This window comes from Centrocercus urophasianus, unplaced genomic scaffold (assembly GCF_019232065.1).
Source record: "Centrocercus urophasianus isolate 14NV4802_14NV808 unplaced genomic scaffold, USGS_Curo_1.0 seq_33, whole genome shotgun sequence".
NCBI classification, from domain to species: domain Eukaryota; kingdom Metazoa; phylum Chordata; class Aves; order Galliformes; family Phasianidae; genus Centrocercus; species Centrocercus urophasianus.
Window position 1 is genome coordinate 7168940 of NW_024884900.1, and position 17519 is coordinate 7186458.

Sequence of the window (17519 nt, forward strand, 5' to 3'; positions counted from 1 at the left end):
CAGCGCACATCTAAACTACAAAAGTAGGAAATGAAAGCAGTGGAGCTGCATTCAGCCTGTCCTCCCTCAGGGCTTGGCTTCAGTTGTGGATGTTACTAAATGCTTCTTAGAAAAAAAAAAAAAGTGAGAGAAATATAGTCTTAAAAGGCTTTTTTTGTTTGCTGGTGGTGTTTTGCTTTTGGGTTGGTTCTTTTATCTTATTTGGAAAGTGGGAGCAACTGCTCATGTCTGAACATGTCAGAGATTTGATGTTTGCATTTGTTGGTCGTGTGCTAACAGAGACTTCTGCCTTCTTTTTCTCTCCCTCTCTTTCAGCAATGGCCCATGAACATGTACATGTTAGACTATGGTGGTCTAAATGTCCAGATCCCAGGACCTATTAACTATTAGACCTCAATACCGAATAAGAACCTCAAATGAAAGAATAAATAAATAAATGTAATTTATGTAAAAAGTGTATATTCCAATATGTATCAATGCCTTTTAGTTTTTCCAATGATTTTTACACTATATTCCTGCCATCAAGGCCTTTTTAAATAAAAATAAAAAGTGTTGCCTTGCTCTTAAAAGTACTTATTTTATTACGTACATAATTGACAAATAGCATCTGTAGGAAGGAGAAGGTGCAGGAGGACACCTCTGTCAGACCGCCTTGTGCTTTGGCTGCTGATTGAAGTCTTTGTGACCAAGAGGTTGGGCTCATTTTGGGGCTTCGTTTGATGTCTTCAGATTGGAAGCAAAGGTAAAAACTCACTGGGAGCTGCAGGAGGAACGGCGTGCTGCCTTCTGACATGGTGAAGCTGTGGGGCTTTGGGCAGCCTGGTCCCCTGGGGGTGTTCCTGCCTATGGAGTGGGTGAGCTTTAAGGTCCCTTCCAACGCAGACCATTCTGTGATTCTCTGATCTGTGATTTCCTGCAGAGCTTTGGTGCCTTATGGGGAGAGGAAAGCTCCAATGGTCCGTTCAGATAGAGCTCTGGTGCTCAACCCATTCCATGGTGCTGGACCAAAAGCTGCAAGTGTTACAGAGAGATGGGGAGAGCTTCCTCTGTGCACCACGAGAACCAAATGAAGCAACCCCATCCATTGAGGGTTGTTATTTGGAATTTCCCCAACTTTACCTCCATTCCACCAGCAGATTTTGGCAGCAGAAGCTGGCATTGCTGGTTGCTGTTATCACTGCAGGTATTTAATGTGGGTTTTTGGGTGCTGAGAGCTGTGCTCGAGTGACACAATGGCAGCAAGTGCATGGCCATGTAAAGAGTCAGTGAGCAGAATGGTTTCCGTGCCCACATTCCTGCTTTCAGCTGCCACCTTCAGGCAGAGGTGGCATTGGTCACAGGCATCAAAGTCACTCACAGTGGCTTTTCTGAGTGTAACAGGCTGCTCTGTTGGCTTTATGAGTCCTCTCTGGATGTGCACAAATCCGTCTCCATGCTGGCAGAGGGTTCTGAGCAGAGGCAGAGCTGTTCCAAACGGCTGCAATTTTATTTCCTCATCCTCGACTTGCTGTGGAGTTGGATGCAAATGATGGCACGAGATAATAAAAGCCTAAACAAATGCAGCAGAAGGCACGAGGCTGGCAGCTGGAAGAAGGGCAAAGATCTGTACCCATGACCCCAATTAGATGTGCAGTTTGACATCTGATCAGTTGGCATCAAAATCTGAAGTCTTTCATGTTTCTGCCTGGTGCTGAAACCCCATGGCATCTCCAATTAGGAAACAAAAAGAAAAATGCTTTAGAGGTTAAAAAAAAAAAATACACTTTCTGTCTTCTAAAATGTCTGAAAGGGGTTCGCTCACAGATCAAACCACCCTGAGGAGGTGTCTCCTGGGAGAGCACGTTCATTATATCTTGACTTCTCTTATTTTTTGCAGTGTAAAGGCCTGGTTCTGGAACACCGGGGGCGGCACTGAGGCTGGGTAATGAGCGAGGTTCCAAGCAATGGGCAGGCAGGGATCCCAGCACTGAGCCAAATCAGGGCACTGAGCTGCACTGGGGACTCATGACTCTGTTCAGAGAGCTGAGTGCATTCCTAAAGGCTAGAGAAGTGGGGGAAAAGGGAGGTGAGGGGGAGCCAGCAGGGCTGTTTCCACTCTTGGCTGCCTCATTTCCCCAAGTGGGTGCATGAGGGTCATTCTGGACCCAAATCCAGGTGCAGTAACTGCTCTGGACATGGCTTAATTCAAAGATTCCCCATGCCCCTGAGCTCTGCAGCCAGCTGGCACCAGGCTGGGGTTTGGAGATGCTGCAATCTTGTCACAGTTTTGAGGAGTGATGAGCAGCAATTCCTGCTGCACTTGCACGCTACCCTATTCCCCCAAACTCCAGATCTTGCTTTATTGCTGCTTTCCCTTAGCTGCAATTTTGCATCTTCCCTAGTCTTGGTCTTTTAGCACAGGATATTTTTATACACAGTTTTTGTGTGCAACGTGATTTTCTGCTGAATGGGATGCACTCTGTCACAATTAGAAGATGGAGATCTTAACACTTGAGCCATGTTCCTCATTTATTACTTTTCAAAGACTTTGGTGGTGGTTTTTTTTGTTGCTGTAGTCTCTGTGTTTACAAATCCAATAACAATCCTCATTAAGAGTTGCAAAACATGAAGCCATTTTGATCCCAGGCAGATGGCAGCTAAATGAAGTTTAATTAAAGAATGAGCGCTTTGATTCAAATCATTTTTAAAAAATATAGTGCACGGAGATGCTGGAGAGCAGCATAAACAGCATCTGTGCTGCATTCAGAGCCCCGAATCCATTTGCAAGGAAACATTTTGGGAAAAAAAATATGCAGGGAAATGGTAAGTTTGTTGGCTGGGTTTAGGGGTTAGCACTGCGTATTTGGGGAAAGGGCTGGGATGTGAATCTCCTCCAGGCTGAACACTCACAGCCCCCAGAGCCTTGCTCCATAGGAGAGATGCTCCAACCCTCTGAGCATCCTTGTGGCCCCCTCTGGACCCATGCTGGGCAGCTCCATGGCTTTGCCATTTTGCTATTGGCAAAATTGGATGAATGGATGCTCCCTCCTCAAGGATCGGGAGACATTTCAGCTAATTCCAAAGAATGCTATGGAATGTTTGTGTGGGCTCATAGGGAGGCTGGAGAAGTTTGGAAGCAGGAACTGCTGAGTGCTGAGCACTCAAGCTGGCAAAGCTCATCATGGGCAGGAACCTCCTGAAGGTAGCTGGGATCTGGGTGAGCACCAGGGGAAGGCATCACCTGTGCTTGACTCCAGACACACAGTTCTGAGGATGTGCAGATCCACTTGGCTGTCCTGTTCCTGGGGGTCTGGAAGAGCAAGGAGGAGTGCAGGTAGCCTGTGGGAGGAGACGATGGTTCCTTGGTCGTGTCTCTTGGCTCTGGCTTGGTGCTGGTCTTGCTCAACCCAGTCTGGTCCTGTTCTCTTGGATGAATACCAAGGGATCAGCCACTGACAAGGGGCTGCTGTGCTGCAGCACAGCCTGGCACAGGGAAACCCTGAAGACCTGTAGTCCATTGGCTTGTGATGACAACTTCTGTCCTGCTTCAGAGCTTCTTCCAAAACAGGCTTTTCCCTTATATCCAACTTCGAATCAAACGGAAGAGGAGAATGAAAAGATGATGGCACTTCCACTGCTTTGCCATGGGATGGCACAGGTTTCTGTCCTACAGATATGAGCTGGATGGTGCTGGTGTCAGTCTGTGCGAGCTGGCTGCAGGCTCTGTCTCCAGGCCAAAGGCACTGCAGGGCAAATGGGTGGGACCTGGAGCACCCTGGGATCAGCATCCCTGCTGAATGCCCCAGGGCACAGCAGCAAAGTATGGAGGAAAATAATGCTATTACTGTGCAAGTAACTGTACTTACCATGTGCATCGAGTTCCAAGTGAAAACAGGATGTCCTTACTTACTATTTAACAGAGAAAAAGCTCAGCGAAGGAAAACTGCAAAGGAATCGAGCCAACAGGAGCACATCCATGTGCTGTTCTGGTCCTCCAGTAGTGTTCTCAAGTGCAAAGGGTTCTTCGCTGTTCCTGGCTTTGGAACTGAAATTAAAATAGCTCGTAGTCTGGGAGAAGAAAAGACATCCCATCTAGGTACAGCTGGAGCACTGCTCAATAGGCAGCCCAGAGCCCTGGGCTCTAGGCTCTGGTCTGTGTCTGACACTGAGCTTCTGCACAGAGTATAAAAGATAAGGGAATGCCACACAATTCAGCATCAGGACTGTTCCTGTAGGGCCTGGGGCTTCCCCCTGCTCCCCATCACCCTGCCACCAGCTCTTCAGCACTCATTGGTTTCACACACTGAGGTTCTCGCTCTCAGATGTTAGATATTTAGGCGTAATTTGTCAAGAATACTTAGATTTTCCCATGGATACTTCAAATGGGAGTCAAGTGAAACACCTTACTTACGTGCTTAGCTGGAGGTGACATTTGTAACTCATGCACATCTTGGAGCAAAGTTTTGTGACATAGCCTAAAACCTTTGAGTGTTAAAGAGAATAATATGTGTTTCTGGAGATGAAACAGAAGTAATGAGTCAGAAGAAATAAGTACGGATTGGTCTCATTTTGTTTCCAGGAGGAGACTATGTGCTGAAGATGGAATTTCTCTGTTTTAACGATGACAAAAACGACTCTGAATTCTCCTCTCCACAGCAACTCCGGTGTTACAGCATGAAGAGAAATGCTTTTCTTGCCTGGTGTGAACACCTCATTCAGCCTGCAGCCGATGCTCATCTGGTTGACAAGCAGAGGGGAAAGCAAAGGGACACGAGGAATTTAGGTCCCAAACTGAAGGACCTGTGCAACCGGCCGGACAGGAAATGGCGACCGGACCCCCTCACGCAGGATGCCCCTCCAAGGCCACCACTGCCCCCGCGCTCCCTCCCTGGGATTCGCGCCGCTCCGCCCCGCGCGGGGCACGATGGGAGTTATAGTTGGCCGCGTTACACACTGCGCGCTGTGGAGAGGTGCGGCCGCAGGGGAGCGGACTACATATCCCAGCAGCCCCTGCGAGGCGCGCGCATGCGCAGTGGTACATCGGTGAACAAAAACCTCCCCCTCCACTCCCCTCCCCGTGAGCGGCGCTGTGCTCAGCCCGAGACCGCGAGGGGAGCAGCGGGGCTTCTGGGCCCGTCCCAGCGCCGAGAGGTTGCTTTAAGTGGCCGCCGCCACTGCCCGCCGTTCCCCTCAGCCTCCACAGCCAGCGGTGAGCGGCGGGGTGGGATCGGACCTTGTGGGTGCGATGCGGGGATAGAAGGCGGGAGAGAACCGCTGTTCCCCGGCACCCTGAGGGGGAGGGAGGGCAGCGGGGACCCTCGTGCTGTGGGCTGGGAGAGGCCCCAGGCCCGGCTCTGGGGGTGGGGGGGGCTTATTTTCCTCCGCGGGTGGAGGCGGAGCTCCGCATTCTGCCCGCCCCACGGAATCCAGGTGTGGGGACAGAAGGAGGCGGGCACCACTGTGTTGCCGCCGCCTGCTATTGGCTGGCTCCGGGGGCGCGTTTACCGAGAAGCGGTCGCGATTGGGTGCAGGAGGAGAGGGGCGTGGTCTGTATGCAACTAATGTAGGGTGAGGCCCCATGGGCTCCTGGGATGGGGCCGTGAGGGCGGGGGGGGGCTCCTGAATCTGCAGTGCAGGGATGGAGCTCCGTGCTGACAGCTTCTGTGCTGCTCCGTGGGTAATGCACTTGTTTTGTATACCTGCCTCGTGAGCAGTGTGGTTGGATGCTGTTTTTTCATTTTATCTAAAACTTTGTCAGTGTACGTTGGTCCAGAAATAGTGAGGTTTGAATTAAGTATTGCTTTGCTAGCAGACTTGAGAGTGAAAGGAATCAGAGATGTTCTTAAAGTAGCCAACGTTGGGATTGTTTTGTCTCTTTAAGTGGTCTTTAATAGTAGTAGAGGTAAAAGGGCATTGCATCTTCCTGAGCATCACAGATCTGCCTGCACCCCTGCAGGGTTTCTGTGCTCCATTAGCTAAGGCACGTCAGGATTAATGTTTTCTGAATCAAACTGAGGGAGAAAAATAGAGCTTGCTTGCTTGCTTGATTGATTCAGTATGAATCGTCAAAAAGATTTGCTTGTACTTAACAGCTGTGCATTCTAATCTGTGCAGTTCTGATACGGTGCCTTCTGTCTGAAGGCTGATGTTTGGGTGCAATTAAACATACCTTCACCCTGAAGGCAGAGTAGCTAAGGGTCGAGACCAGTAACAGCCAGGCAGCAGTCTGCCTTCCAGGTAGAGCACCCATTATAAATCTATGTTCCTTCTTATTCCAACTTGGTAAGGCAACAGGTGCTCAGCTAGAATGGTATTTCTTATGGAAGGGCCCCTGCTGGGCTGCTTTTCCCTGGGAGTAGCAGATCTACAGCAATGTGCAAGGCTGAGTGCAGGCACGCTTGCAGCAGCTGCTGTATTTTGGAATTCTTGGTTACAAGTCTTTCCATCTGTATAGTAGGGTTGGTTTTAGTGTTTTTAGTGCTGCGTGGTCGGTTTGCTGCTTTGGCACTGTGTGAGACTGATGAGGAATTTGGCTTGTGCTGCTTCAGACAGCCTGAGCAGGAAGAGCTGCAAGAGGGGAGATAGGAGAGAAGTGAACCTGCAGAAGCAGAGCAGAGAACTGCTTTTCTCTGCTTCCTCTTATGGATGACATCTGTTTCTTCCTATGGCTGAAAAACTTCAGCTTGAGGAAAAACATCTGTTTGAGCACAAAAGAAAGTAAAGCAGCAACGGATTGAGGATGAGGGGTCCATCACTCCAGAGACCCTTATTGGAAACTCCAGATCTTCTGGCTCCAGAGCTGCCTTCCCAAGGACAGTTTGGGACCTCCTGGACAATAGGAAAGTGAGCACCTTGATCAGCCCTCCACCCACAGATCACCACCCCAGACTCAGGACAGTGCTGGACCAGAGAGTGGTGCAATGTCTGTTTTCTGTCTTTGGCTCTTTCCCTTCATCTGTTTTCTCTTGACTTTTTTTTACATATCTTTCTTTAGTAGCTGTTGCTTACATTTCTCTTAAAGTAGTTGATAGGAATACATGTGCTTAAGTATTCTTTATCCTGAATGCTTACTAGTTGTTGGAAATCTGTCTAATTTTGCCTTGAAGTAGTTAGATAAATAGTGCTACTCTGGCAGCTAGCTACTAACTGTTGGAAGAATGGCTTCTAGATGGGCCTTTTTGTGCAGCACACTGATGACAAGTCGGGATATTCCCCGAAGCTTTGCATGAGGGGACTGTGCAGAGCAGTGGTGTTGTCACAGAACCTGAGCTGCTGGCATTTCTGCGTTTCATTTCAGATACCCTCCGGTAGCTGCAGACTGTTGCTGCCAATTTACCCATAGCAGCTTTAAAGCTGTTCAAACCTTGCAGACCTGCCTGGACCGTCAGAAGGCGTCTGGGTGTCTGTTGTGTTTGCACTGTCGATGCTGCAAGTTTGTTTTCCCCACCTTACTCTGTGTTTGGAGGTTTTGGGGGGTGATTTCTTGAAGACTCACATGTGGAGCTGTAATAACAACGCCTCTCCCAGTTCTCCCCACCTGCAGGCATGTCAGGTTGTTGCATTAGGTTTGTGTGAACATAACATCAGTTGCAACATCCAGCAAAAAAAATGTGCTCTTGGCAGCTGTTCTTGGTATAGTCATCCTTCTCTGGTGGCAGTTCTGCCAACATAAGCGTGAACAACTCCTGGTTATTATGTCTTTAAGTTGAAAGTCGGTTACGATGCACATAAAACAGGGTTTAATCCTATTGTTGTCACTTCTGAAATGCAGCTTTTAATTTGAGCACCTTAATTGGCAATTCTTAGCTTGGAAATTAATCCTGCAGCTGTTTAATATGCAGATAAGAATGTCGGGCTCTGGTTGCTGACACTGGAGTCTCAGGCCACGATGTGGGATGGCTGTAGTGGTGGTGTTTATTTGAGTGATACCCTAATGAACTTATACTGAGAATTATAGGGCATGTTGCTCTAACACCAGTGTCAAGAGAGTTTTGTCATTCTGTTAATGCTTGTCTTTTTCTGCTGTGCCTCTTCAGGCTATTGCAGATACAAGCATGCACAAAAAGAAAAATCAGTATAAATGCAGCTAATCGATTAATATGCATCTCTCTGGGTGTTTTGTCTAGACATGGAACAGCATTTTAACTTTCAAGCAGCAGGAGGTATGCAGGAACAAAACAGTGAACAATTTATTCTGTTGCTGCACCTGCATATTTGCTCACGTGGGGGTATTCAGGATTTTTGAGTACATGTATCTGTAGGTAGATATTCCTGCACTGTTGCATGTAGCTGAACAGGCTTTTTATTTGATGTTCCAGGAAGAGAATGGCCCAAGCTACGGTAGCAGCAACGTCCATGCATGATGAAGACCCATCTGAAAGCAGGATGGTGGTCACGTTCCTCGTGTCAGCGCTGGAGTCCATGGTGAGTGGCTGTCAAAGCTCTCTGGGCACATGCAGTGCTACAGCAATACCTTGCCTCCCTCCAGGGAGCTGGTGTGTGCTGTGCTGTCTGTACCTTGGTGTGTGCTCTCCGACTATTGTGACTGTGTGCTTATGGAAATTCATGCTAACAGCCTTCCTTTTTGCTTTGTGGTGGTGTTAGCAATGAAGTTTTGAATATAATGATTATAAGGCAATTGGTTTCAAAGCCAAGGGTTGTGTTCAGTTCCTAAGGGCTTTGTTGCTTCACATCATGCAGCAACTATTTATGTCACCCTGGTCTCCTGAGTTACTAAGGATAGTTAACCTTTTGTGGTCACTTCTAGATGATCTCACTGACTTGGGAACTTCCTGCCTCCATACTCTGCAAGTTTTCTTTTTTTTTTTTTTGACTCCCTTGCCTGGAATTGCTCCCAGCAGAGCACACCTACACCTTCACAGGCAGGCTGCCATCCTTCCCCTTCTCAGGAGGAATCCACACAGATCCACACAGAGCACAGCTGTCAGGACAGGGCAGGCTACAGGAAGCCTTCCTGTTTCCAGCCACGCTTTTCCAAACAACACTGTTTGTGTTAAGTGTGCTGTGGAAGGGCAAAATTCTCGCTAGGACAACACCATTATCTAATTGAAATCTAATTGAAATGATAATTTCCAAAGGATAGATTGAATAAATCATTTTAATTAAAAGCAGTTCAACTTCTCAGTCTAGATGAGACCTCAATTTCACTAATGCATCTATAGTGCTTTTAAGGTTTCTCATCAAAAGAATTCCAGATACATAAACTATCCTTTGCTACTGACTGACATTATGTAACTCACGGTATCTTTTAAGGAGAGGATGCTGGCAGCAGAAGCAGTAACTGCTTTAAGTGATTCTGCATACATTTCTATAGAATGTACATTTAACAAGGACAATAAATGCTTTTCTGTTTCTTTTCATAGTGTAAAGAACTTGCCAAGTCCAAGGCAGAAGTTGCCTGCATCGCTGTCTATGAAACAGACGTCTTTGTAGTTGGAACTGAGAGGGGAAGAGCCTTTGTTGATTCCAGGAAAGATTTTCAGAAGGATTTTGTTAAATACTGTAAGTTTCAACATTCTTTTTTTCGTTTTGTATTTCACTCAAGCTGCTTAGTGTATATTGCAAAATACTAGTATCCTTTGAGAGCAAAATCCTGTATATCGTGGCTGCATTCTGTATGCTGCTCTGAAGTTACAGCTGCATTACTTTTGTACCCCTTCACATCTGTGGGAGTGTTTTTTGTTTCTATTAATTTTCATAGTGGAACTTGTGTGATTATAAAACGTGATTCATTGTGTACAGAGCAGTGTTTTAAGAGTGGGCTCTCAAAGATGCAGTGATTCTTTGTGGAGGGTTTACATGCGTGTATAGGAAAACACTGCTGATGGTCAGTGCTTAGCCAGTAATGCAGAGTGCCTTTATCTGCCTGAGGGAGGGAGAAGATGAAGGTCAAGAGCAGGATGTGAGAGAAAAACCAGTCTGCAGGAATTTTAAAACAACAGCTGTAAGATATGCTGGCTTGACTAATTAAACACTGTGTGCAATGCAGCCATGTTTAATCTGTAACAGAAAGATTCGCTCCTAAAAATGCTTTTGCTGCTAGTTAAAACTCTGAAGATCCAGATTCTCTGGTAAGAGTCTGGATTTGTCCACTGCTGTGCTGTGGGACAGTGACTTTCTGCAGGCGTAAGTGTATTTACTCTAAGAAAACCACTGTAATGTGGGGCTGTAACATGATATCAAAATGCAGAGTGATGACCTCAGTGAGGAATTGAGGATCAGATAAATCCATTTCTCCTCTTCATAATTTCTGCAGGGGCAGGGTTTTTATACTGGTATTTATGAAAACTATTAGCTGAATAATTGGAGGATGTTCAGCTTTTCACCTGACCTGCTGTTAAAGGATTTCCCTGTGAACCCAAATACTTTGTTTGCTAACCCAGTGGTACAGGCAGAACAGTGGTATTGCATGCCCAGGTAGAATGCTGTGGGCTTTGTCTGCAGTGTGTGTTGGTATGGGATCTACAGTAACTGGGTCTGTTTGATCTCCCTGGCTAGGTCTGTGCTTTTGGTTCTGGACCATGGCAAGCACTGGTTTTCCTTCTGTGCTGGTTGAACTGTATCAGTTAAGATTTCTGTAGATGTGCATATGTTTATTCAAATCTTATGTCAGTTCTCTTAATCCTGACCATTTGTTTTGTTCCAGTTATAAATTATACTGTCTATGAATATCTTTTTCATACTGTCAGATATGATTAAACAATATCTACAATGAAAACAGTATTTTCCTTATGCTTCCTCCGGAGCATCATGGGGTAGATCTGTGTGAATGAAGCCACCCAAATCTCAGTCTATATTCATGGGTTAGGTGTGAAGGAAGGAAGAAGCTCCATAAGGATCTTGTTGTACCTTAAGGTAACAACCTTAAGAAAAAATTGATGGGAACATGTTAGAGCATTGCTTTTTTAATGTTGATGTGTGTTGTGTGCTGAATGTTGAAAAGGCATTAATTATTTAAATTGGAGTCAGATAATAGACTCTTCTGAACTGTGCTTAATTAAGATGGCTGCAAGCTCTGTGTTACAGTGAAATGGTTTGTTATGCCTTGTAGTGTGGAACTCTGTGCTTCCATACATGATCTGCAACTCAGGTAACCTGCATCATCAGTTCTTCTAAGCCTGTGTGAGTTTCCGCTCTACATAAAAAGGAGCATATGAGAGGCACTCAAATATCATACAGAGTATGGGCAAGCCATGGGTATGGAAGCAGTGCAGATAATCTACCTCTTATTCTACCAGTACCTCTAGCTGTTCCCTACTGAAATGAATTGCACAGTTCCTCATGGATGGCCTGTGGTGAGATGAAATGCCTCCTTGCTCTCTGGGTTATCAGCCATTCTGAACAGGAGATGGAAGGCTGGGATGTCTTGAGGATGACATTCCCTTCATCTAGCCACCTTGACAGTTTCTCTTGAGGTTTGCTATTGATTCTGTGGAATTCATCCTCATGCACACACAAAAGGGCAGTAGAAGAGGCCTTAGCTCATCCCTGAGCTGACTTTGCCAGTCAGAAGTAAACTTTCAGAAGAGCTTGTTGGCTCAGAAGTGCCTTTTTGATCACCTGCTCTGCACTTTGAGCAGGATTAGAAAGCACCGTGTATCCAGCCCTCACCCAGATGCTGAGTGTTTGCCAAGAGTCCTGGTGACCTGTCCTTGAACATCCACTGGTGCCAGCTGTGGCACCCGCAGTACATGGGCTGTGTGGAAGTACAATCCTGCTACTTCTGTGGCTTTCTGTCAGCTCTCAGTGTTGATACTTGTTCATTCATTGGTGCTAGGGCTTTGGGATTGCATCTGTGGACTGCTCATCCTGAATGGTAAGCACTGGATTCTTAGAAGCCTTCTTTTTCCTTCTAGTGGTCTCAGGATTCTCTGCTGATCTTAGAAATACATCTAGCCAGAGTTCTGCTTTAAGTCCTGGAGGGACTTTGGCTGAAACTCTTTCACTCTTCTTACCTGTGCTTCCGTGTTCATCTAGCCATGGGTTGCAAGGGCTCCTTGTAGCTTCAGGAGTGATCAGAATTTCTGTTTTAAATGAGTACTGCTGTTCCTCCTACTCGTGATGAATGAATGTCACGCAGTGTTCCAGAGACTTCACAAGAAAGATAGCTCAGCTTTGACTCACCAGTATCTTTGGTATGTGGATTACTGTTGAATATCTTCAATATCCTCCAAATTTTGCAGGCAAGTAAAATGACTTGTCCCATAAATAAAGTTATTGTGGAGCAGCCTGAAGATCTGTGGCTGGGTGTCTGCCTCATTGCACCCCTCTGGTCTCTGAGAATGCGTTAGGCTTTGCAGGGAGTTTTTTCCTCTTGTCAGCAATAAGGAAAAATAAGGTAAACAGAACCATGAAAGGCTGCATCTTACCATCTCTTCAAAAAACAGAAGGAAGTACTTTCAAGTCTCCAGCTGTTGGACTTTGTGGTATTGGCTGTAATTTCCGTCTGAGTAACTGAATTTAACATTTCTGGGCCATATAGTAAGCTCTGTATTCTATGGGGAATTAAGCATCCATGGCTTAAGTTAAACGATGCCTTGGGTCTTACAATAATAGTTGCTGGCTTCCTAGTTTGTAACAGCAATTTTAAGTATGCAGTGACTGTTCTCAGTACTGAGTTTGGCTTCCACAGGAGCTGCTGTTTGCTGTGCAGGGTCTCTCCTCCATAGAGAATGAGTGCTTTGACTTTGCGTCTAGTGCACAAAAACACTGATGTTTTGATCCTGGGCATCCTTTCATCTTCAAGGATTGCAGGCTGGATTCTGAGTGTCAGTTTGCATACAACACCTACACTGGAGAGCATGGGTCTACTTCATCCCTAATTGTTCATCCCCGTGGGCTGGAGGATACCTGTGTAAGATGAAAGCAAATCTATTTTACCTTGACCTTGCCTTCCTTGCAGTGTCTTCCTAACTATATAAAGAGATGCAGCTCATTTCATCTGTCTGCCCTGTGTGTTTAAGCAGCAGGACTTGGCTAGGCTGGGCGCTGCCTGTACTGGACACCAGAAATGGAAGGTTTTGTGACTCTTCTCAGTTTTCCCCTCTTTTCTCAATTTCCCAACCTGTTTTTAAGAGTTCTCAGTAAATTTTACTCTTGCAGTTCTGTGTGACATTGCTTGTTGCATCACAGCAATTGCAGCTATTCCTGATACTGGCAGTAAAAAAGCAGTGCTAGCAGCAGAGTCAGATTTACAAAGCAGCTTAACTGCCTAGAAAATCTGGAGTGGTGCTTTTGAGAGCCTCTGTGCCATCTACCTGTAGGCCTCCAAATAGCCCTTATATCAGTGTTTTTTTTTTTCTTTGCAGCTGATGATATTCAAAAAAGACAAATTGGTTTTTTTGTTTGTTTTTGTTCTTTTTTAAATCAAGCTCAGTCAAGCATCTTTCACTTTCTAATGGATGAAGCTATTTACACGTTTGATCCATTTGTATTATATGTATGCTGTGCTGGATAGACTGCTCTTTTGCAGGCCTGAGAGCATCATGCTCTTGTGTTTAGAGGATGACAGGTTGGAGTCAACAGCAGTGTGGATATCTTCTTAACTCAGTAGTTCTGGGTTAATTTCAGTCTTGTGCTTAAAAATCTTTACATCTCCAGAGAGTTCCTGGTACAGCAACTTGCTGTACTGCTACCCTGGGCACGTGCCTTCTGTAGTGCTTGGTGTGGATGCTTCAGCTATGGTGTAAACCAGGTATTCATACAGCAGCCTTGCTGCTTCCTTATGATCCTGATCACTTCTGACTGTATTCCTACTGTGTATTTCTTGCTTGTAATGCCTGTGTGAATTCAGAAATAGCTTCTAAATGGAATGGTTTGCTCTTCAGCCACTAAGCAGAATGTATCTGATCTGAAGTGCAGGCTGCATTCCCTGACACGTATGGTAAGAGCTGAATACATTTTTCAGCCTTACTCTAACAAGAGAGATTACCAGTGGCTCTAGCTGCTCCTGATCATGTTCCATTTGTCTTAGTTACAGTATCTAAAGGGCAGACTTCCTCTTTGTGCCAGGGCAAATGTGAGGATACCACTCTGTAACTAGCTGACATCTTTGTGTTGCTGGGAGGGTGATCCCTTGACACTAATGCAGCTAGTTGAAAAATGCCACTTCTTCTTTGATGGTGATGTGTCAATGGGAAAACTGGTTTCCCACAGTCATTTTCTTTGGCCCTGAGCTGTTCTGTGGTCAGCTGTGACTTCCGTGGCTTTTGCTGCTCTTGAAGATGCAGAATGTTTAAGCAGAGAGGGGATTTGTTAAATTGTAGGCTTAAATAGTAAGGGAAAGAAAAACAGTGAGAGACAGGTGGAGGATTAACCCTGACAGCACACTTGTGGAGGTGCATACGTGCCATCTCTAATCCATTCCCTACTATGAATGCATATTTTTGGGCTGTGTCTACTACAATTCTCACCTTAGATTTGGTGCACTCTGAAGAACACATAGAAGCAGAGCACGATTGGATTGGTTGCATTCTTCAATCTGTAATTAGCAGGATGCTTTCCGACTGCCAAGCCAGAGCTGTTGAACCTCTGTAGGTCTCAACCTCTTGTTTGTTGTTTTTTTAATTCCAGATTCCCTTTTCACTGTCTGGGAGTGGCCTTTGCTGAAGGCTTGTTCTGTTTAAGTATGTGTTGGAACAGGCAATCTCCAGTCAGTCTTAATGGGAGCTTCCTCAGTTGTGGCTCTTGGTTATATCCTTGAGTTTTCAATGTTTTGGTTTTTTTTCTTCCCTCCTTGCAGCAGATGACATGGAATAATTGGCATTTCTGCAAATGGCAAGATGAGAAGAGGCTGACAGCTGTTTGTGGCTGTGCTGACAGTAGCCTGTCACCATTTCCCAGACCAAGCATGCTGGCTGCCATCACATGTTTACTCCTGTCACTGGGGAGTTAGGGCCTTGGTGCCCTGCTGGTGGAAGGGATCACATGAACACTTCCTTGTCCATTTCATATTATGTGAGCCAGGTTGTATCATGCCTCATTAGTGATGCATTATGCTAACCTGGCTGGCTCTGCCTGGAGTTAATTAGGGAATAGTTTCATAATTGTTTTGTACAAAAGGTGTGGGCATGGTAACTGCTTTGTCTTACCTGCTTTCTTGCTCTTCCCTTCTCTTGCTGCTTCCAGCACCCTGAGCTTCTGCAGTTCCTCTTTGGTGATTACATCACATTCTGTTTATCAGAAGCACTAGTTTGCATTGTGCACTTGTTTTTACTCCCACCCTATTTTTGGGCAGTTATAACTGCTTGACAGAACAAGCAGAACTGTGTTCGTTCTTTGAATTAAGTCTTTGGAATTCCATCACTTCCAAGTCTGTATTTAGCCTGTGGTGTGAGTTAAAGCATCTCCCTTTAAAGACTTGATCAGTATGTTCACAATAAATCATGGTTACAGTTGAGTTTAAATAAAGATAATATTCCTTTCTAGCGCTTACTGAACAGTTGCAAGAAGTAACAATAAAATCCAAAGCAATCATCAACTGAGTGCTGCTTTCCTGCCATCGTTCTCTCCATTTGAGATCACTCAGTGGGTTTTGGCTTACCAGTCCCCTTCTGTCTCACCTTGTGAAACACACAGTGCAGTTCTTGGGCTGTCTTATGCTGCACTTTTCTTAATCACTGATGTGTTCGCTAGGTGAACTCCACATCAATAATCCATGTCATGCTGTTTCAGCCTTACCTCGTGGCCTGTTAGATCCTTTTACCTTTGTCCTTAACTGTGATTCTCTTCCCCCTCTTTTTTTTTTCCCCCCTCCAACTTCCCAAGTTGGTACAGGGGCTCCAGCTGAAGTGGCTGATGATCTGTCCTGGCTAGCCATGCCTTTTTCTGTATCTCCTTTGTAGCCTTTTCACACACACACACAGCATCAGGGGTGAGTTACTCTGTTTTTGCTAAGTTTTACTTCTCAGTCAGTTCGCTTAGATTTAAGAATTAGTTGATGCCTTTTTACAACTTCTCAAAATGGAGGAAAAAAAAAAAAAGAATACCTTTAAAAGAACTTCTGAAAATGCAACGTGTGTGTGATTGTATAAGAATTTTGAAAGATCTCTCAGAATTTTCTGCCTGCCTTCCTCAGGGATGATTCCCTTGCTTCCACTGCTCTCTGCCCTGAATATGTGGATGTGTTGGGAACAGAGGCTCTTGCAGGCTTTGTGCCAGCCCAGTCACCTTCTTTTTGCAGCACTGCCGATGTTAGCCAGCCTGCACTGTTCCGGGTTGGTTTAGGATGTGGTGAGCTCTTTTGAATCCTTATTAGGGCTGGTTTCCTTGGCAGGAACCTTTCGTTCTTCTGTCTCTGCCTCACCAGTTAAGGTTTATTAAGCTAATGAGTACTTCAACAAAAAAGAATGCCAATAACAATGACAAAAAGTAAAATTAAAGAAAGAAAAAAACCACCTGCTCAGAGAGTTAAGCCTCATCTCACTGCAGCCTACCCGTTTTCTTCCCTGTAGTTGCAGAGTTGCCATCAGTAGCACTTCAAATACCCACCTCCTCAGTGTCTGCCTCAGGTGATCTTCTCTTTGACAATCATTACATTATTTTTCTTTAGAGCTGTTGTCCAATAGAAAAGCTTAGGGCTGAATTAGATGGGCAAAGCCAAGCAAAAGTGTGAATGCTTTCCCTCTGATTGATTGTAGTCACTTTTGGATAATAGTTTTCCTTAAGCACAAAGGATGAAAAGCGTGTCCCATGTTGCTGCAATGGAGTTGCTGGCCTTACTGTGCCTCTCAGTGTCTGCACATGGTGACATTGGTACTCCTACAATCATTTCCTGATTTACTGTACCTGGGGGAATGCCAACATTTTGTTGCAGGATGCCTTGCCTACCATGGGCCCAATGCCCCTTTTGCTAGAGGAGTGTCAAACAGTGAATCCCACCTCCTTCTCTCTCGTTGTTTGCACATCATCTCCTCTTTGACTTCAATTAAATTGTTGATCTGCTAAAGCTTGATTTTTCTTTTTTAGGTGGATTGTAGGCAGCACTCTCTCTGTTACTTGGCTGCAGCACAGCTCTGCTCGGTAAAGAACTGCAGCCTGCAGCAGTGTTCCCTTCCTTGCAGTCTGGTGCTTGAATGCAGATATGCTTTGTGGCCTATTTTTGTCTGCAATCAGAGAACATGCTTTGGTGGACCTTCAGAGCAGATGTTGTGTAACACTGCTGAGCTGTGCTGCTCATCAGTTTATAAGCATCACAGCTCTTGTTTAGAGAAGGAAGCTGCAGTGTTGACCTGCACAGAGGCCAGGCTGTAGATGCTGAGCTGCTCTGAAGCAACAAGAAAAAAAAAAACTACCAAACTGAAATTCCATCATTCTGAGTCAAAAACAACCAAAATGTTTGGAGGGCTTTTCTTTCAAAGCAACCTGTCCAGCCCTTATAGAAAGATGATTGTTTTCATCATGAGGATGGAGACAACTGTGTGCTGCTTGGGTGATTGCTCTGCCTCCCACTGTGCTCAGGGCAAGAAGGTGGTTCTGAGAAACCGAAACAGCTAGGTAAGGCAGGAAGATAAAGGATGCTT

General features: G+C 45.5%; 2 protein-coding genes across 11 annotated transcripts in view; both read left to right on the top strand.

Moving 5' to 3' along the window:
* Positions 1-459, top strand: part of GTF2IRD1 (GTF2I repeat domain containing 1) — a 35125-nt gene extending 34666 nt beyond the window's left edge. For all 3 annotated transcript variants that reach the window (XM_042830152.1, XM_042830153.1, XM_042830154.1), the window contains one exon: positions 316-459. In XM_042830152.1, the coding sequence (XP_042686086.1) occupies positions 316-390 (75 nt within the window). In that variant the 3' untranslated portion in view covers positions 391-459. The remainder of the gene's footprint in view (positions 1-315) is intronic.
* Positions 460-5061: 4602 nt separating this feature from the next.
* The window catches only part of GTF2I (general transcription factor IIi), a 51689-nt gene continuing 39231 nt past the window's right edge, over positions 5062-17519 (top strand). For 7 of the 8 annotated variants that reach the window (XM_042829889.1, XM_042829891.1, XM_042829892.1 and 4 more), the window contains exons 1-3: positions 5062-5188; positions 8298-8403; positions 9363-9501. In XM_042829889.1, coding sequence (XP_042685823.1) covers positions 8305-8403; positions 9363-9501 — 238 coding nt within the window. In that variant the 5' untranslated portion in view covers positions 5062-5188; positions 8298-8304. Of the gene's footprint in view, positions 5189-5572; positions 5657-8297; positions 8404-9362; positions 9502-17519 lie in introns of those variants that run through there. The other variant, XM_042829890.1, reaches the window with a different exon arrangement.